The sequence below is a fragment of the Sebastes umbrosus genome, chromosome 16, assembly GCF_015220745.1.
Source record: "Sebastes umbrosus isolate fSebUmb1 chromosome 16, fSebUmb1.pri, whole genome shotgun sequence".
In the NCBI taxonomy this organism is placed as follows: Eukaryota; Metazoa; Chordata; class Actinopteri; order Perciformes; family Sebastidae; genus Sebastes; species Sebastes umbrosus.
Window position 1 is genome coordinate 26823219 of NC_051284.1, and position 20812 is coordinate 26844030.

At 44.4% G+C, this 20812-nt stretch overlaps 1 protein-coding gene and 1 long non-coding RNA gene across 2 annotated transcripts; one reads left to right on the plus strand and one right to left on the minus strand.

Moving 5' to 3' along the window:
- The first annotated feature begins 227 nt into the window (after nt 1-227).
- On the plus strand, nt 228-19053 carry si:ch211-168d23.3 (BRD4-interacting chromatin-remodeling complex-associated protein). Its single transcript, XM_037747466.1, has 14 exons — nt 228-358; nt 1969-2175; nt 3731-3776; nt 3911-3953; nt 4173-4238; nt 4428-5963; nt 8893-9126; nt 10382-11072; nt 11203-11351; nt 11574-11635; nt 14112-14260; nt 14404-14498; nt 14687-14789; nt 17102-19053. The coding sequence occupies exons 3-14, from the start codon at nt 3736-3738 to the stop codon at nt 17818-17820; spliced, it is 3888 nt and encodes a 1295-aa protein (XP_037603394.1). The 5' UTR covers nt 228-358; nt 1969-2175; nt 3731-3735; the 3' UTR covers nt 17821-19053.
- Nucleotides 11094-14098, minus strand: LOC119475025. Its single transcript, XR_005203712.1, has 3 exons — nt 13340-14098; nt 11515-11585; nt 11094-11348 (listed from the first exon to the last, which is right to left on the minus strand). It is a non-coding gene; the product is annotated as an uncharacterized LOC119475025 (long non-coding RNA).
- Nucleotides 19054-20812: the final 1759 nt, after the last annotated feature.

Below are 20812 nucleotides of genomic sequence, written 5' to 3' on the forward strand. Positions count from 1 at the left end.
CACTCCTCATCCTCATCTCCTCTCCTCTCCGCTCCATCCTCTCCTCTCCTCATCCGTTCCTCTCCTCTCCTCTCCTCCAGTCTCCTCTCCTCTCTAGCTCATCCTCGCCTCCTCTCTCAGTTTCTCTCCACCTTTTGTGTTGTGATCGTTCTCTCTCTCTCCAGTCTGTTTCTCACACCCACCCCGGTACCCCTCCTCCTCCTCCTCCTCCTCCTCCTCCATCCCTCCCTACCCTACCCCCTCCTCCTCCCATCACCACCACCACCCCCTCTCCTCCTTTTAGCATCTGAAAGGACCACTGAGTGAGAATCGATGGCGCAGAGGCCTGCTTGACAGGACAATAAACCACAAAGAAGGGGTGAGTTTTTTTTTTTTCCTTCCTCCTCTTTGGTTGTGTTTTTCCTGAATTGCTGAATTTACTCCTAATGGCACAAAGATGAGGGAGTCGCTGGAGGCTGAGCAGTGTGGAGATGATGTTTAACACAAGGCATCTTTTGTTAGCGCGTTATGATTTACAGCAGCTGCCTTTGGTCCCACTCAGGGAGGAGGAGGAGGAGAGAGAGAGAGGAAACCATCACCAAAAACATCCTGCATCATTCATCTCACATCAACACACATTTCACCTTATGTAACCTACAAACGCCATCAGCCCATCAGCGGCTCGTGGATGCTGTTGTTGCCGGAGAACAGCGTGCTCTCTGCCGCTGCAGCTTTAGATGAGGCTCGTTTGGCTGCAGGATCTCATTGGGCGATGCGGTACCTCGAGGCTGTTAATGCGGTTTGTCGCGTTGTAAACAAGAAATATGTCAGCTGCATCGCAGAGAGAGAGAAGGAGGTTTGTCTTGTTTATTTAAGGGACCTCCCCTGGAAACTGAGCGCCAGCCAGCCAGCCAGTGAGTAAATGGTAGAAGCTTTTTCTCCCACATTGCTTGTGTGTGTGTGTGTGTTTTTTATTTCCAGCCATGAGGAGGACAAGTCAAGACGCACAGGAGGAGCCATCTATTTACAGATCTCATGTCTGTGATATAGCCACACAACAGTAGCTCACCATTTCCTCCTCATCAGCTTCATGCATAATCAATACAATATGATGGTAAAAGATGTCTGATCACAGCAGCTGATGATGAATCATGTATTGATCTTATGTCTCACTGCTGAGTGAGAATGGGATGTTTTGGCTGCTGGTAACCTCAAGTGACCTGACAGCATGTGGTGCTGTGTTTGTGCCTCCTCCCTCCTCCTCCTCCTCCTCCTTCTCCTCTCTCCTCCTTCCTCCTCCTCCTCCTCCTCCTCCTCTCTCCTCCTTCCTCCTCCTCCTCTCTCCTCCTCTCTCTTCTTCCTCCTCCTCCTCCTCCTCCTTCTTCCTCCTCCTCCTCCTCCTCTCTCCTCCTCCTCTCTCTCCTCCTTCCTCCTCCTCCTCCTCCTCCTCTCTCCTCCTTCCTCCTCCTCCTCTCTCCTCCTCTCTCTTCTTCCTCCTCCTCCTCCTCCTCCTTCTTCCTCCTCCTCCTCTCTCCTCCTCCTCCTCCTCTCTCCTCCTTCCTCCTCCTCCTCTCTCCTCCTCTCTCTTCTTCCTCCTCCTCCTCCTCCTCCTTCTTCCTCCTCCGCCTCCTCCTCTCTCCTCCTCCTACTCCTCCTCCTCTCTCCTCCTCCTCCTCCTCCTCTTCCTCCTTCTCCTCCTTCCTCCTCCTCCTCTTCCTCCTCCTCCTCTTCTCTCTCTTCTTCCTCCTCCTCCTCTACCTCCCTCCTCCTCCTCGTCCTCCTCTCTCCAACTCTCTCCTCCTCCTCCTCCTCTCTCCTCCTCCTCCTCTTCCTTCTCTCTCCTCCTCCTCCTCCTCTCTCCTCCTCCTCCTCTTCCTCCTCTCTCCTCCTCCTCTCTCCTCCTCCTCGCTCCTCCTCCTCCTCCTCCTCTGTCCTCCTCCCTCCTCTCTCCTCCTCCTCCTTTCTCCTCTTCCTCCTCCTCACCTCCAGCCTCTCCACCGTGAAGACAAGATGTCCCAGCAGCAGAGGGAGGACCCGTCTCCATCTCCGTCTCCGTCTCCGTCTCCGTCTCCGTCCCGCCGCCTCGGCCTGGCATCACGCCCCCGCCTCCAGACACCGAAGCCCGGCCACCACTTCCCATGAGGCCACCACCAGAACTCAGCTCGCCCGCTCTGTATGGGGCCTCTCACATATGAAGTAGGTCCATGTTGTGGTCTGGTCTCCTCCTGGTGGAGGTGGACACATGAATGAGACTCATGAGGAGAGACAGTAGGAAGTGGGTGGAAGCCCAGTTAGGGCTGTTTATCACGATTAATCACAAATTAATCTGTTTTATCTGTTCAAAATGTACCTTAAAGGGAGATTTATCAAGTATTTAATACTCTTATCAACATGGTAGTGGGCAAAATATGCTTTCTTTATGCAAATGTATGTATATATTTATTATTGGAAGTCAATTAACAACACAAAACAATGACAAATATTGTCCAGAAACCCTCACAGGTACTGCATTTAGCATAAATGATATGCTCAAATCATAACATGGCAAACTGCAGCCCAACAGGCAACAACAGCTGTCAGTGTCAGTGTGCTGACTTGACTATGACTTGCCCCAAACTGCATGCGATTATCATAAAGTGGGCATGTCTGTAAAGGGGAGACTCGTGGGTATCCATAGAACCCATTTTCATTCACATATCTTGAGGTCAGAGGTCAAGAGACCCCTTTGAAAATGGCCATCACAGTTTTTCCTCGCCAAAATTTAGCGAAAGTTTTAGAGCTTCATTTAACCTCCTTCACGACAAGCTAGTGTAACATGGTTGGTACCAATGGATTCCTTAGGTTTTTCTAGTTTACAACCTAAAAATCACAAGTTGCATTAAAGAAATTAGTGGCGTTAAAATGAATTTGCGTTAATGCGTTATTATCGCGTTAACTTTGACAGCCCTAGATTAAATGCTTAATCATTTTATCTTTAAACTGTCCTATCCAGTGATTCCCATCCTCTGGTTTGGGAGCCCCCATATTTGATGCAGCCTTAGTGAGTTGAATTTCTTTAGATTTTGGACTTTTGTTCGGACACAAAAAGCTATTTAAAAATAGCTCCTCTGGCTCGGGGAACTTGTGACGGCATTTTTCACAACTTTTTATAGATCAGACAGCTGAATAATTGAAGAAGTTCATTCAAAATCAGTTTATAGGATAATAGAACAATAAATCAGCAAGGCAAATAAGTACATATTGTACAAACATACATACACATGTATTGATAAGGCACAAGTAGATTGCTTTAGGAGAATGCTAAACCAAATAAAAAAGTCTTTAAGTTCCTTTTACATTAACCCTGTATCGGTGTAAGTCTAAGTCTAAAAATGCGGTAAAAAAAGTGAAGGAGTCTGGTTCCTTGTGACCTGAGAGATCTACTGTGGAAGAAGGTTGTTAGTAAACCACGAGGACGATCTGAAATTCAGAAAGCAGGTTGAAGTTTTCAAAAATTGAGCCTTGAGAAAAGACGATCCCGCACATACACTGCTCTCGCTCAGCATCGCAATTTATTGATCTTACTAACGTTCTGATCGCTCTGGGCCTTCGTCAAGAATTGAAATCGCCATCTATAATAAATCATTTAATGGATAATGAAAACACTCCGTCACTGCAGCCATAAAAACAGTTAAAATGTGTGTAAAGTATTGGTTTTCCCTCCTAAATCTCAATAATGTAAACATGATTGCACTTGTCTTCTTCCTCTTAGTTGACATGGAGGATGAAGATGGGACTTGTCTACTTGATGTTTTGTGGTGAGTCTGTCTGACTCTTACTTGGATCCAACAGAATAAACTAAACATTGTCCTGTTACATAAGATTTGGTGTTTTGTTATCATGAGTAAAGTCCTTGGTGAACTGATTCTGTGATTTCTCTTGGTCTTCGCAGTGACCCCCAAGCCCTGAACGACTTCCTTCATGGGACCAATGAGGTAACAAAAGAGTCTTAAATAGAGAGAGACTCAAATAAAAAAATCAATAGTGCAAATGATGAATTCGAGGTGGGAATATTTCTTGGCACGCGGTCGTGTGAGATGTGTGTAGGAGGGCTGACAGTGTGAGAGAGAGAGAGTCCTAATGTAACGCTGCGTTCATTTCTCGCCACGATTTTGTGATCCCATCCTAAAAATGGACTGATTTCTTCCCACCAGCTGCAGACTGAAGACCTGCTCATTAGCTCCTCCTCTGGGGAGCCCTCCCTCTTCACAGATGCCCCGGTGAGTGTCTGGATCCACAGCCAGCAGCGACACAACAACCCGCATTTTCCCCTGGAGAGTTTTTTCTCTCCTTCTGTGCCTGATAATGCTTCCTGTTAACTCCTGCTAACCACACAATTCTCCCCTCCTTTTCACTCCCTCTCCTCCATCCTGTCCTCTCTTTCTACCTCCCACTGTATCCTCCTCCAGAGCCCCGTCTCTCTGCTGGGAGACGGCAGGGATTCCCCAGACACGCCTCCACCTGGGTGTGTGGATCTGTCCTTCCTGGAGGAGGCCCTCCTGTCATCGCCGGAGGGCGGAGAAGACCCACAGGTGGTGCAGGGTGGGACGCCCGTGGAGGCTGGATTCGAGGCGAAAAAGGGAGGAGTGGAGGAAGCGGAGGAGGCCGAGGTGGCGTGTGATATCCTCCAGCAGAGCCTGCAGGAGGCCGAGATCACAGAGCAGACCATGGCTCTGGAGGCAGGTCTGGCCCAACCCGGGGACAGCCTGTCGTTGTACTCACCGGCCCCTCTCCTCTCCCCACCCACCGTACCGTTCATACACAAGTCTGTGACCTTGCCCATCACTCAGGCGTTGCCCAGAGACACCCAGGCAGCGGTGGAGCCTCCCCAGCCCTCCCTCCTGGCTGTCGGGCCGGGCTGCCCCTCTCTAAAACCTGCTGCCCCTCCTCAGCTGATGGGGCTCCTGCCTGGGAACGTGTTCCCTGCTGCTTCTCCAGAGACCTCCTTCTCTCTGAGTCCTGCCCAGGCATCCAGTATGATCATCCACAAGGCTATTCCCAGTATGACCAGTCGTCCTCTCATCACCCCGGCCCTGAGAGCAGCAGCAGCGTCGGGCATCATCCTGCAGCGTGCCCCTCTTCCCATCCAACCCAAGCTGCCCATCAGCATTCAGCCCAGACTGGTTCAAATTAGCCCCAAGCCTTCTGGGCAAAAACACACCCAAGGTCTCACATTTGTCCCCGGGACCGGCTCACCAAATATCTTACTCTCCCAACCTCCGGGCCAGAAACCCTCAGCTCCAGCGTCGCAGCCCACCCAGCAGCTCTCCAAACCGGTCAGCCTGCAGCTGGTCAACCAGGGCGGCTCCTTCGTGCTCCAGCCTCAGGGACTCTTCCAAGGCCAAAACCAGTTCCTTCTTCCAGGCCAGACCCCTGTTACCATCTCCCAGTCCGCCAGTGCAGCTCGCCCTCTGCTGACCTCCAGTCACCACGGCCCGTCGCTCCACAGCGTGAATCCCTCCACTGGGCAGCTGGTCGAAGGCTCTCAGATCCTAACCGTGCCCCAGAGACAGCTGAACTTCAGCCCCGTCTTCACCACCCCTTCAGGGCAGCTAGCGCTCCGCCAGGCCACTGTGCTTTCAGGACCTTTGCAGCTACAGTCAGCGCCCCCTACTGTCTTCCAGATGCCAGCACAGCTGGCTGGAACCTACGCTCCAGGAGGGCCGGGGCAGCGAACCACCCTGGTCCACAGTCCCGCTCTTGGAAACCACATTACCTTGATCAACAGTTCAGGGGTGCTTCCCTCAGATCTCACTTCCATCTCGATCGTCAACGGCCCCTCGGTGGTTCAGGGGCTGCCGTTCGCTGCCCAGGCCGCGGCTCCTCAGACGGGGGTGACGGAGGGACAGCTGAGCCTCCAGCAGGCGTCCGTGGTGCTGCTGCCAGAAAGAGCCATTCAGGAGGAGAGGACCAGCTCAGAGGAGACCTTCCACCAGCTGCCACAAGTGAGCAAATCTAAATCTCAATATGGTGATAACAAACTATGCTGCTGTGTTAGTAGTTTGAATTTATTTTGCTTAAAGGCAGGGTTGACGATGTTCTCTGGTATACACTATTTGTTATATTGGTTGAAATGGTCTTTACACCCCGACAACGATCCATTACTGATGAGCTCTGTAAAAGGACCAGAAAAGAGCCGTCATCTGTAGCTGCTGTAATCCTGTAAAAACGTCTACCAATCACTGCCTCGCGGTCTTCTTGGAAAGAATCAATCAGATGCCTCCCTGCATCCCTGCTCGTACTCTACCCTTGGCGTGCACCAGCCTGAACTCAAAGCACATCGCCGCCGCACGTTTACTGGAGAATGGAAGAGAAAACTTATCCAAAAGTAGCACTGTCGCGGTTACTTGTCATGAGGTAGCGTTGTTGAGTCGAGGTCCTCTCTCCGCTCTGTGTCTGTGAAGTAGTTACGATGCGGCGGTGCTCGTGCATGTGTGTGGGGGCGTTGCTTTGGAAGGAGCCCCGAGGGGAGTTGGTGGGTTTAGATGGAGCTCCTGAGGCCATGCTACTTTCAAATTATGCTAGCTTTCCAACATCGTCGACCCCATCTTTAATGTTGCAGGTGTACGCTGGTTTCCGTGCAGTATGAAAATCAGTTAGACTCATGAAACTTTCTTGGATGATCTATCACAGTGAACATGAAGTCTGCATTCATTTGTGTCAGTATTACATTATTGTATTAAAGGTTCATGAAGATGGAGATCAGTGTACTCATCACATGGAGTTGTGAAAACAGTTGTATCGTGTCATCTGTGATTCTAGAGCAGGGTTGCCCAAAGTGGGGCCCGCGGGCCAAAGTTGGCCCAAAAAGGTTTGATTTGGCCTGTCAGAGGTTTTATAAAAATAATAATTAAAAAAATTCTAATATAAATCACTGATTTATCTTTTGTGAGGTAAAATGCTCTTTAAATGTGGGATCCCTAATAATAAATTATTGCGCGGTGGCAGAGACAAGGGCACACGGACAAAAGCATTTGAATTACGGGAACTTGGGATCCTAGTACCATTTTGCATCTTAGCGAAACAATAGAATACAACAGGTGTTGCTTTTGGCCCGTGGCCCACCGTTAACCCAGGGGAAAGAGTTTGGGCTCCCCTGCTCTAGAGGGAGTAATCCAAAATCTGAGAATAAATAAATAACGTCATCAGAGCTGTCTGGGTTTGGGATTGAGGATAGACCCTCGACAGAAAGTCTGTGTTACAAACTGGGAATGTAGAGAAAGGGTTTAAGGGAAAGACATTTTTGAGTTGCATTATGGGAAATGTAGGATCCAGCGTTTTTAAAGCTTGACCCCTTCAAGGCTGTCAGGATAAATCTGCCTTTGCAGCTTCAATTTTGACTGTTCTCTTTTTAATCTGCCACTTGCAACTTTATGGAAGTGCAATACTAAAATGCTGGAGTTCCCTTTTAAAGGAACAGTGTGTCACATGTCGGGGGATCTATTAGCAAAAATGGAAGATAATATTCATAACAATGTTTTCATTAGTGTATAATCACCTGAAACTAAGAATCGTTGTGTTTTCGTTAGCTTAGAATGAGTCCTTCATATCTACATAGGGAGCCGGTCCTCTTCACAGAGTCCGCCATGTTCTACAGTAGCCCAGAACGGACAAACCAAACACTGGCTCTAGAGAGAGACTTTCACTGTCACGATGTGGGGTGAATTTAACATGGAACTCAAATGCAGAGTAACAGGCAGGAAAATAGTTGAAATAAAAGCGAGCTTTAATAATACTAAGCTGAGAAAATCCAAAACACAAAAGGCAGGGAGGGGAACCAAGTACAAAACAACAAATAGAAACAAACAACAAAAACCAAACAGAGGACCAAAACCAAAAATCACTAACCAGGGAAACACAAGGATCAGAGCAGGAGGTAACAGGAAACATGGAGGACAAGGTAGACGGGGCTGGAGAGACAAACGAACCGACAAGGACAGAGGGGAACACACAGGCTTAAATACAAGACATGATTACACACAGGTGAAACAAATCAGGGCGGGGCAGACAATCAACAAAAGGCAGGAAAACAAACAAAGGAGGGAAGTAAAACCAGACAAGACACAGGAGGAGTGAATTACAAAAATAAAACAGGAAACACCGGAATAATATAAAAGACACCAAATCCAAAATCACAAAAGTAAATAATAACAAGAGACTGGCACAGCCAGAACATGACATTCACCTTTTTACATTACCTGAAGGCCACCGTTGTTCTCCGACACGCTTGTGAAACTGTGGTAACATGAGCCGCAGAGTGCATAACCGTGATACTGCCAGTCGCCATCTGACTTCCGTTGCTCCTAAAGTAATGTTATTATGGTAAGGATGGCCTCTGAGCGAGGTGAACGGCGTTACCACCGTTTTGTACTCGGCGGCTCATGTTATCGCAGTCTTGGAAAGGGAGGAGTGAGCGGAGGGGTACTCAGTTGGTTGCAATCTGGAACTACAACACTAGATGCCGCTAAATCCTACACACTGTACCTTTAAAGTGTCTTGTTTTGCACCTTTAAAATCTGTATGCACCTAAACTGCATTACCAATGATGATGTAACATTGAGTAAAAACAATCATGCAGACATGATGTTCACTATGATGATTACACACATTTCAGGGGTCAAATAAGTGATTTTTATACTCAAATGATGTCTGCCAAAACTCTAAAACTCTATAACATGCATTTGCAAATGGTCAGTAGCATGTAGAACATACTGGATTTGTAGTTTGATAGCTAAAATAGCTAAAACAGTGCTGCTTACAACTCTCAAGATGTTAAAAGTTGAAGCGTGAGTCTGTGATGTTAAATCAGGTATTTTGCCATTAAATTCAGCTTTAACTCTTCCACTCTGATGTCTATTTGTCTTCTTCCTGCAGTCCTATGGACACGTCCTCCAGCATGTCTCGGTGCAGGCCACCTCTGCAGCGCTGCAGTCCTCCTCTCCTCCTGTAGTCACGGTCCTGCAGCCTCCCCCCGAACCACCTCTGGCCCCCGATCCAGCTGTGGAGATCCCTAAACTTCTGATGCCCCCAGCAGACATGAGCCAAGTAGTGGAGGAGGTGACCCAATCGATGAGCCAGAACGAGGCCTTTATGCAACATCTGCAACAGGTCAGAGCCTCAACACACAGCGTCACATTTCTGCTGATCTGAGAGGCGTCTTGTCGGACGCACTCAGCAGTAATTTACGTCGTCACTTCCTGAGAGCCTCCAAAGTCTATCATCAAAGTCTGAATTAATTTAAAATATATATTACGCCTCGCAAAGTGGAATCGTATACTTACAATTACAAGGTTTCAGAGATACTAAAAAATCTCACATACTGTTTTAGCTACTAAACAACATGTTAGTCTGGAAATTCGGACGCAACCAGAGTTTTACTGTTCTTTTTCTGTGCTCACGTATCAACAAAAAGACTCCAGACTGCTGAACTCTGAGCACAATTATATTGTTTTCACTCAAATAGAAATACTAAATCAACCAGGACTGAAATCTTAAGGATTGACACTGAGGCGATATTCAATTACATGTGTAGAAAACTTGTCTCTAATATGATGCATGACAGTGAAACACAGTTAACTGCAGTGAACATTATTTGATTTTTTTCTGTATGGGTGACTTTGTCTTATTTTTATATCCATCAAAATAGTGATATTTAAGAAGACTTAAGTCGTCTTTCAGCAACTAAATGTTTAAATCATACATTAATTCATACTAAGTATGTAAAATCTTACCAGCCACAAATGACAACAGGCCTTTTCCACTGAAAACATTTTGACTTCTCACAGCAGGAAAAACTCAGGGTTGCGTTCGAATAGTCCTTTTTGCTTAGGAAGGTTCCTAACTGAGTGAAATGACCCGGAAGTACCTCAGTAGCAGCCGTGATAAGAGCCGTTCGAATTCACCAAAAGTTAAGGAAAGGAGCTTCAATGCTTCCTTTATTATCTCCTTTAGCAGAGGATACACTGGAGCATCCTTTACCAAAGGAAACGAGAGAATAACATCCCACAATTCCTTGCGGCCGTAGCATTTAAAGCGACGCACCATTCGGCCGTTCATAATAACAAACTATATGCTGATCTTGCATATTATTATCATACGCTCATACACTAATTGGGATTCATGTTTAATATGAGTGGACAGTGACAACCATTTCGTTTCACTTTATTTTTAATAATTATTTATTTGGAACATGTAACAAATAATTAATTAAAATAAATAAAATAAACTAGACATGTAGTTTCAGTGCAGTAACAGTACAAACATGCTTTGATTTGAATTGAAATGTGCACCACTGACTGATCAGCTGATAAACAGATCTATAAGATTTCTATCTAACTGCAGTTGTTCATCATTTCTACCACAGCAAGCACTTAGTTCTCCGATCACGTCTGACCTGCTGGTCGGAGCGCTGCCGGTGGTGCCGATGGAGCCGCTCGCCTCCCCGGCAGCCAATGAGAGAGAGACTAAACCTCAGACCCACACGGCTTCCGGTCAGGACCCCCGCGCCGTGATGTCCGACCAGCGCGTCGAGGCTTCTCCGCTTCACTCAGACCCAGAGGACACGCCGCTCATCTGCTCCCCCTCCCCCATTCAGGACACCCAGAGACCAAGTTTCTCCCCTCAGATCCCTCTGCCTGGACCTGAGAGTTCAGCCCCCCAGCCTCGCATCGAGCCCCAAGTCCAGTACCAGGTCCCTCATCAGCTCCAGGTCTCGCAGGCCTTATTTTCCCAGAACCAGTCGTCTGTCTCCCAGCCTCCTCTGCCCCAGGTCCAGGTCCAGGTCTCAGCTCCTCAGCTCCAGGTCCAGGTCTCAGCTCCCCAGGTCCAGGCCTCAGCTCCCCAGGTCCAGGTCCAGGCCTCAGCTCCCCAGGTCCAGGTCCAGCTCCAGTCATCTGTCTCCCAGCCTCAGTCCTCAGTGGTCAACGTCTCGGTCCATAGCAGTCCCCCCCCTCTGCGTGTCTCGGTGCCTCAGCAGCAGCCTGATCCCACGGCTGCGTCTGCTAGTCTCTCCAAAGGAGGAGACGACTCCGCTGTCCAACAGCACACACAAAACAGTGAGTTTACAATTCAAATATGACACCTTCACCATCACAACAATCATTGTTATTATTATTATGATCTGCAAAACAATCATAATAATCATCATCATCATCATCATCATCATCATTGTGTCCTCTGTTCCAGAGCCAACAGCTGCCTTGGTCGTGGAGAGTAAAGTGTTTACTCTCGATGTCCATCCACCCTCTCCTGCAGCCCCGGGGGTCCAGGTTCACGGACCCCCCGACCCCAGAGAGTGTGTCCCCGTCCAGACGAGCCAGCAGACCGGCACCCTGGTGAGACAAAAGCCCCTTTCACTTTAAGTCCAGTTAATTTAAGAAATACTGTACACCACATACTATGCACTACATACTCAATATGTGTACTATGGCTCCAGTCTTGAAACAGAGCTTTGAAATGATCATTATGTGAAATACAGCAAACGTATTATGAACGTACTTGTAAACGCACCGCTGCTGTCTCCTCTGATCTGATCCTAAATGTTTTGTGGCTTCCAGCTGGCCGGTTGTCTGGAGCAGCAGAGAGAGGAGACGCTCACACCAGCAATGCGCAGGCACAGGTAAGACAATCTGTAACTAAACCATGTAATAGAAAACAGATGTCATGCTCTTGAAAGAGTCGAAATTTGGCCGTAATAGAAACATAAAGCTGATGAAAAACAATGAAAATGCAACACAATCATTTGAAAACACGTCTCAGAAAGCGTGTGACGACCTGCGAACCACATCCTTACAGGCTACTTTAAACCACTACATTTAAGAGCATTTGTAAGTCAAAAGATTTTTTTTTTTGAGAGTGGGAGTGAAAGTGAAGGATTTTAACTTTTATGCTTCACTTCAACGTTTCACATTGAGCAGTAAAAGCTGATGAATCGGAGCTCAGAGCTGACCTTCTCTTTCACTAAAAACACACAGAGGGACCAGCGTTTCCTCCCTTAATGACTCTTCAACAACTCGATGGCTCATTCAGGATCGTACTCGTCGTACTTCTGGATATGATGATGAACTGCAAAGAAGCTTTCCTGTCAGTTAGTTTATTAATTTATTAACAGTTGGCTGGTTTCACAGTCTTGGATTAAGTCTGATCCTTCAGTAATGGCTTTTAATCCGAGTCCTCGAGGACTTCTTTTACTGTTTCTACTACTACTACACCAACTACTGCTGCTGTGGCCACTACTTTATCTATTTTATTTAACCTTTATTTAACCACCTACTATGAAAAGCTGCAGGTTCACTGTGTCACTTGCTTTTTGGTAATTTAATTACTTGGAAATTTGTTCACCTTTATTATTTTTTTAGTTTATATTGTGCTCACATGGTGCATTTTCCTAAATAAAATTATGTTTCATCAAATTATCTCAATTTATAACATGGTCTGGGTGAATGCTTGATCCTGATTGGCTGCAGGGTGTTCATTAAGTAAGAGATAATGTACAGCGAGCCGGTCATTGTTGTGAAAGATTCCCCGACAGGGCGATGCTGGGGTCTCTCATCACCCTGAAGGGGTTTATTTCACAACAATGATCCACTAGCTGTACATTATCCCGCTTATTACACGGCTACTTACTTAAGAAATCATTAATTTGACACAAAAACGGTCCGCCAGAGTCCGACATCAGAACTGCGCCCATAACAACGGTCTGCTATAAAGAAATTACAGACCGCAGAATGCCGTGATTGACCAATCAGACTTGAGTATTCAACACAGCTGTGTAATAAGTAAGGGATAATGCCCGACGAGGTGTCCCTATTCAATAGGTATTCATGGAGGACTGTATAGGTGTTGGTTGCAGGTAGGGATGTAGCCTTGGTGTGTCGGTAAGAACACTCAGGACGCTCTTATAGGGTTGATTCCTCCTTTTACTGAATAGTCTTTCACATAACAGCACAGTATTTCTCACACAGGCTTACAGGTTTCCATTTGAACAAGGTGTGATCTTGAATGTGTGTGGTCTATAACAAGAACATAAGAAAATGCCATATTATAATTGTTATATTCAACTTCAATGGCTTATCATTATTACTACATTAAATCAGGTAGATACTACTGCTGCTTTAAGTTGCAGTACAAACAGGCTTCCATGTCATTTAAACATATATAACAGAATGCCAACATTATTTACATCTAACAGTATACCAGAAAAGAGCAGCTAAGGGCATTAACATGAACAGATTAGTTCAGCATCTGTAAAACAGCCCCAATCACATAAACCAAACGTCTCAATCAAAGTCCTGTTCAGTGGGAGATAGTGGCGTTTACTCACTTTTCATCAGAGACGCACACAAATCACACCACAGATGCAGTAAAGTCCACTTTTTACACTCTCTGTTCAACATGCTTCTTGCTCTGCCTCTCGCTCTCTCTCTTAATTACTGAGTGCACAACTCCATGTGCTCAATAGCGCAGCTTCTCATTCTGCCACGCCAGGGCGCTGTTACAACAGTCAATAGCCTTTCCAACAGTCCCTTTTCAGGAATTAATGGACAGCGGGGAGGCCAGAACCATTAATCCTAATAATGGACACCTTGAAGGGCATTATCCTGCTTATACCATGGTCACTTGCCAAAGACAAAAAATGAATACCCACCAAACAACCATTAATTCATATTTTCATGCATTTTGCAACACTTGAGGGTTTGCAAGTACTTTGAAAAATCATTACCATCCCATAAGGTTCCTATGCAATGGACATGTGGGTCACTGCTCCAGTAAACAGGAGGACCTTAGGTACCACTTGGCAACGGGAGGTATTTCTCATCGGACATTATCTCTTACTGACACACAGAAAGCCTGAGGCCAAGTAGCCTTCATGTACAGCACTGGTTGATCTCTGTACAACATATAAAGAAGCTGCCATATACAGTGTGATTGGTGAACTGTACTTTATGGGAACTTGGAGGCAACAACTGTTACATCACATATCAGTGAGTAATAGAGAGTGACTGTAGTGACGGTAACTGTACCGGTGTGTAGCAGCTCAGGTTAACTCAGGTTAACTCAGGTTAACTCAGGTGAGTGTCGGTTGTGTTGTTCAGGTTCCAGCAGCAGATTTGTTCGGACCACGCAGCGGTTCAGACCTCCTTCACCGGCCCGGCCTTTCCCACCCTGAAGGACGCCGTTAGACGCCTGCTGCCGTACCACACCTGCACCGGTCACCTGCCCTCTCAGGATGACTTCAACTTAGGTCAGTATAAGCTTTGGTTGATGACGGACAATAATTTATACATAAATAGATTGATGGAAAATACCAGCTGTGTAAGTTCTTCAGATCCCACAATCATTTCATTACCAGTTGATGTGACTATGATGGTGTTTCTGTGCTCTCAGTGGACCAGGAGTTTGACACTGTGTCCGGTTTCCTGCTGAAACGCACCAAGGACATGGTCAACAAATATAGGCAGCTACTGGTTAGAGAAGCCCAGGTAAAAAGACACTCCGCTTTCCTCCTCTGCAGCTACTGAGACAGTAACTGATCAAGAAATGAGCTACTGTACTTCTGCATCTTTTCTTCATAAGGCCTCATTCATTTGTAACTGAGAAAATGAAATGCACCAAATCCAAAGATATAAAACAGAATCATGTGATGGGATATGAACTGTTTTTTCTACAGCAGGAGAGTCCGTCAGCAGAGATGGTGATGCTGGAGCGTCTCTTCCTCCAGGCTGAGCGATGTGCTTTAGCGGAGGACAGGCGGAGAGTCCGCAGAGACCCAGGTCAGTGTCACCCACCATCATCATCATCATCACCGCCTACTTTATTATATGTGTGTGTATGTAAATATGTTTTTATGCCAAGAAAGATGCCGTTTCAAATCCCAAGACTAAGACAGAAAATATGGAAGGGAAAAGTGAATTAGTGACACTCCCCTCCGTTTTTTCTTCCACATTAATTTCTCTGTGCCTCGGAGCGCGGCACTTAACCTCCATATTTGCTCGCGAGCAGCTCCCAGGTGTGAATGTGTAATTAAGCTGTGTAAATGTGGAGCGGGGTCGTGCTGAGAGAGACTCCGCATGATGACGAGAAAATTACATGTGAGAGGTTACGAGCAAATTAAAGCAGGGTTGTTATGTTAATTAAGAAAGTTGGAAAAGGGGGAAGGAAGCTCTTGAAATCTGTTAAATGTCACGCTTGGCTGCTGTTGCACTTCTGAAGGAATAATAATTATACAAATCGCAAGTGATAGTTAACAAAACCTGCGGTGCACAGTAATAGAAACTGGTTCATCTGTAGTCCCTGGACTGATATTACACAGTCACGCTAATATAGCACATTAAAATAACAGAGTTTTGTTGGAAAAATAATAGAATTTGACAGAAAAAAGCTAAAACAACAGGCCCCCGACGTCGAGAGGGTGATAGGTTTGAACAGATTTAGATCTGAGTAGGGCTACACCCACAACTAGAAAATGCATTTCCTGCTGAAAATGCATGGGAATGCTGACAGCTGAAATTTATTGCAAAGCATTGCTGAAAATGCAGAAATGTGAAATGACTTGCCTAAAAATGTTGAAGCTCAAGTGCATTGCACTGCACTGCTGAAAACACTAGAAGATGAAATGTACAACTGGCAGAGTTGGAAGCTGAACAAAAAAACAAAAGTCTGAAAAAATGACCGTAAAGAAAAAGTCTGAAAAAAAAAAAAAAGTCTGAAAAATGTTGGAAAATAAAGTCTAAACAATGTCTGAAAAAGGTAAAAAAAAAAAATTCTGAAAAATGCTGGAAAAAAATGTCTGAAAAATGTCTGAAAAAAGAAGTTTGAAAAAAGTCTGAAAAAAATGTCTAAAAAAAAAAGTTGGAAAAATGTTTGAAAAAAAGTCTAAACAATGTCTGAAAAAGGTAAAAAACATAATTTAAAAAAAGTCTGAAAAATGTCATAAGAAAAGTCTGAAAAAAGTCTGAAAAAAGAAGTTTGAAAAATGCTGGAAAAAAAGACTCTGAAAAATGCCTGAAAAAAAAAAGTTTGAAAAAGAAGTCTGAAAAAATGTCCCAAAAAAAAGTCTGAAAAAAGTCGGGAAAAATGTCTGAAAAAAAAAGTTTGAAAAACACTGGAAAAAAGACTCTGAAAACAAAAAGTTTGAAAAATGTTGGAAAAAAGAAAGTCTGAAAAATGCCTGAAAATAAAAAGTTTGAAAAAAGTCTGGAAAAAAAAGTTTGAAAAATATTGGAAAAAAAAGTCTAAACAATGTCTGAAAAAAATGTCTAAAAATAAATGTCTAAAAAATGCTGGAAAAAAAGACTCTGAAAACAACGTCTGAAAAATAATTTGAAAAATGTTGGAAAATAAAGTCTAAACATTGTCTGAAAAAGGTAAAAAAAAAAAAAAAAAAAATGAAAAATGTACCCAAAAGAAAATCTGAAAAAAAATGTTGGAAAACAAAAGTCTGAAAATGTTGGAGAAAAAAAAGTCTGAAAAATATCTGAAAAAAGTCTGAAAAATGTTGGAAAATAAAGTCTAAAAAATGTCTAAAAAAAAGTTTGAAAAATGCCTGAAAACAAAAAGTTTGAAAAAAGATTGAAAAATTATGGAAAAAAAAGTCTGAAAAATGTTGAAAAAAAGAAAGTCTGAAAAATGTCTGAAAAAAAAAGTTGGAAAAATATTGGAAAAAAATGTCTAAACAATGTCTGAAAAAGGTAAAAAAAAAAAGAAGTTTGAAAAATGCTGGAAAAAAAGACTGAAACATTTTTTTTGAAAAATTATGGAAAACGAAAGTCTGAAAAAATGTCCGTAAAAATAAAAGTCTGAAAAATGTCTGAAAAAGGTCTGAAAAAAATGTCTGAAAAAAAGTTTGAAAAATGTTGGAAAAAAAAGTCTAAACAATGTCTATTGAGAAAATAATCTGCAGATTAATCCACAATGAAAACTAGAAAATGCATTTCCTGCTGAAAATGCGTGGGAATGCTGACTAATCAATTAATCAAGAAAATAATCCTTTAGTTGTAGCCCTACTACACATTGTGGGTTAGCAATGATGACGGCTTTAAAACAATTAAAAATGAGTGATGTTTATAATGTTTCTTTTCTCCAGAGTCATTCATGACGGCCTTGGCTACATCAGCGTCTTCCCCCCACGGTGCCCAGTCCTCCTCCTCCTCCTCCTCCTCTTCCTCCCAGCTGTGCTCCTCCAGCAGCCCCTCCTCTCCACCAGCCTGGACCAGACTGTCCGACCGGCCCCCGGGACTGAAGACGTACCGCTCCAGCTCCCGGGGGGCTCTCAGGCTCACCATCAAGCACGAGTCCGGCTCCCGTAAGGTGGTCCACAACTCGGCCTGCGACCCGGGACTCAAGAGGGACCACACGGGGCAGCTGACCAACGGCGGTGGAGCTGTGATCGAACGCCTCTCTCAGGCGCCCAACGGGGCACCCCAGCATGACGAGGAGATCTCCAACGGAGCTCTGCCTTGTACCGCTGCGGAGGAAGTCCCACAGAATTCCAAAATAAAAGCCCCAAACCCTCTTTCTATGCCAGAGCCACCGGTCGTTTGCTTCGATTTGCCTCACAGAGATGTCAGCGCCCCAAAACTGAAATGCTACAGGTTGGACGAGTCGCCTCTGCCGGAGCAGCGGTTCAGCCCGCCGCCTCCTCCCCTCCAAGAGGACAACATGCTCAGTGAACATCTACAGAGTGCCATCGACAGCATCCTGGAGCTGCAGCGCCTGCAGGGCCCCTCTGCAGCCCCGACCAGGGCCACGTCAGGCCCTTCACTGGACCAGGCTGTCACCAGCATCCTGGAGGGACACCTGTGAGCTCATCGGTCCTGACAGATGCAGAAAACATCAGTCTGAGGTGGGATAAAACAAACAAAGGAAGGTGCACTTGACTTCATCTGTTCCCAGATCTAAATTCTGGGTTTCAGAGATTACTTTTAAAAGGAACTGATTGTTTGAAAGAAAAAAAATGAAGAGGCACTATAAAGAGATGCATACCAGACAACAGCACTATCTATAGTCCGATAGATGTTAGATACTTCATTTTTGATGTACGTTTGTGGAAAAAAAAATCTATTTGAATAGGAGCTATATTGTTTCAGTGGTAGTCAAGTCATTCAGAGGTTTACGACACTGGTGTAACCTTCATCAGCATATAGTATATAAGTAATAGTGAGGATAACGAACAAAACGTGGAGTAGACTGAGATTATTCAATAGTTTTTTATAAGATTTCTTTCAAAAAAAAATGTGAAGTTTCTTTTTGCATAGTGCCAAGCTTCCAGGGTATTTATTTTGATAATCTGTGCCAATTGTGTTTTGCATTGAGAAAGGCAGCGAGTGTGTGTGTGTGTGTGTGATGAGTGTGTGTTTATTTGGATCTAAAGAGTGTGCGAGTGTGTGTGAAAACATTGACGGGACGGTACATATAAAAATCCCGCAGGCTCCATCATCTCGGCTTATCGAATGAAACTCCAAAGAATTTGTGACATCCTGAATACACCAGCAGCAAACGTCCATGTTGTGTCTCATCCCACAAACTGGAGTCTGTCCTCGTTAGAGCAGGAAGAAGAAAGAAACCCGAGGGGGAAAGAAATTAGGCAGAGTCGTGTTTTTGTTTGTTGTTGTTTTTTTTAAGTTGTTGTCATTCATGCTGGAGTCTGACTGTGAAATATGTCTAGTTTTCAGAGATGGTTTCTCATATTTTATGTATTAACATGCAAGCAATAATGAGTTAGGGTTGTTAGGAGCAGTGGTGGTGCAGTGAGGAGGAGGAGGAGGAGGAGGAAGATTGTTTTTCAGGAATGAGAGATGCTTGTTTCATCATTGAAGCCCGTGTAGTTCAGAAATCATGTTTGAGGGTCACTAAACGGCATTAAACGATCACGCTAATGTCCAGTTTGAGAAAGAAAAACACCAAAACTGCGGTTGTTTTCAGCCTCTCTGCATCATCAAACAGCCTTTGACCAAAAAAAAAACTAGAGGAATCATCCGCTTCACATTATCACATTTATTTATTAATTTATTTGGTTTGAAGCCGAAGATTTATTTTCACGCGGCCGCCGTGGAGCAATATGATTTTTAGCATCATCTTACGTTAACGTGACAATCTGTGTGAAGATGTGAAAATACGCGAGAGGTCATCTGTATCGGTTGTACGACTCTCCCTCATGTGCAAAATATTCTTTTGTAGATGGAATTTTTACCTTGAAGGTCAAAATGTTTAATTTTTGTAATATAAATTGAGCTTCAAAATTTAGCTTTTTGAAGACACAGTTAGAAGTCGAGGTTTGACCTGCGAATTGGAATCGTTTAGAATATGCCTTATTGTTAATTCAGTGTACCTTTTAAGGAAATCTGCAGAGAAAAAGATAATTAATGTGATGTTTATAAATACTGTAACATCTGGTGTTCTGAAATGTGAAAGTAACCCGTCCCCCCTCGAAAAAGAAAGAAACCTTCCAGAGATTTGGGGCTGAATCAAACAGGCCTTCTCATTTCTTTGAATCGTCATGTTTTTTATATGTGAAATTGTCTTTTTGTTGGAATGAACAAAAGGAGTTATAATATGCAGTAATTTAGTGTTGAAATCCTCTGCGGTAGTTTGGGTGGACGCACACGGGAAGATTCAGAAAGTTTGATGTTTTGGGAAATACACTTTGATACCACTCTCATGTCTGTAAAACTAGCAGCTAGTTAGCTTAGCATAAAGACTGGAAACAGGGGGAAACTGCTAGCAAGGCTCTGTCTAAAGGCACCAGGGCGGTCCAAATCATATACTCTTTGTACGTACTACAGCTGCCCTTACAAGGTACGTACTGTTGCATGCAATATGCACACAATCAGGACATAACCTACTACATCGCCATAACTTTGCCCCTTGAACTTCGACCCCCTGCTATCTCGGCGGCTGAGTCAAAGTGACGTATCTTCCACTGTGCAGAGGATTGTGGGTCAGAATAGACAGAAAATCATGCTGGCTTGCATACTGCAAAATGCGACCAGATGTAGTAGAATATCCTGGTATTTTTGGCATACTATCTGTGCGTTCCAGTACTCATACTACCATACTATTTAGTATGCCAGAAAAATATTTAGTGTGTCCCAATACATAGTATTTCAAATGCAGTATGCCAAAAGTACCAGCACGCTTTTCTGGCTGTTCTGACCCACAATCCTCTGCACAGCGGAAGATGCGTCACTAGCTATTGATTGCCGATGCATTCAAGTACAAGTAGGCTACTAACGTTGCATATTTTTGCGACTCCTGTGTATAACGTTAACACATTAATATAGGCTGTGTTCCAAATCGTATACTTTTTACTTCAAGTTTTGCACTACAGAGTGCAACGGATATGAGGGTCAAAAGTTCAAAGGCGTAATGTTATGACAAAGTATGTCCCAATTTTATGCATACTACATGCAACCGTACGTACTTTGTAAGGGCAGCTGCAGTACGTACTTAAAGTAAAAAGTATGCGATTTGGAACGCACCCACTATGTATTGGTACATACTAAATCTTTTTCTGGCATACTGAATAGTATGGTACTATGGTAGTACTGGAAAGCACCCAGAATCTACCTACCAGCACCTCTAAATCTCACTATACTTAACACATTTAAAATAACAATTGTAAAAACAACAATGCGGTGTTATAGGTAATTAGGTTCTGAACTATTTCCTGACCGGAAGAAGTGACTTCCTTAAAGCTGAAGGCTATAATCAATATTGCGATTGTGTTTTAATTAGTGAGCTTCGATAAAGGGAGGCCAAGGATGGTGAAAAGAGGAGATGTCACGCATCATAAACG

Excerpts from the sequence above, each read along its gene's own strand:
- si:ch211-168d23.3 (XM_037747466.1), top strand. The coding sequence starts at position 3,736 with ATGGAGGATGAAGATGGGACTTGTCTACTTGATGTTTTGTG. Across the intron at positions 11,352-11,573 it reads GCCAGCAGACCGGCACCCTG|CTGGCCGGTTGTCTGGAGCA; the intron begins GTGAGACAAAAG and ends TGTGGCTTCCAG. Across the intron at positions 14,790-17,101 it reads GAGAGTCCGCAGAGACCCAG|AGTCATTCATGACGGCCTTG; the intron begins GTCAGTGTCACC and ends TCTTTTCTCCAG.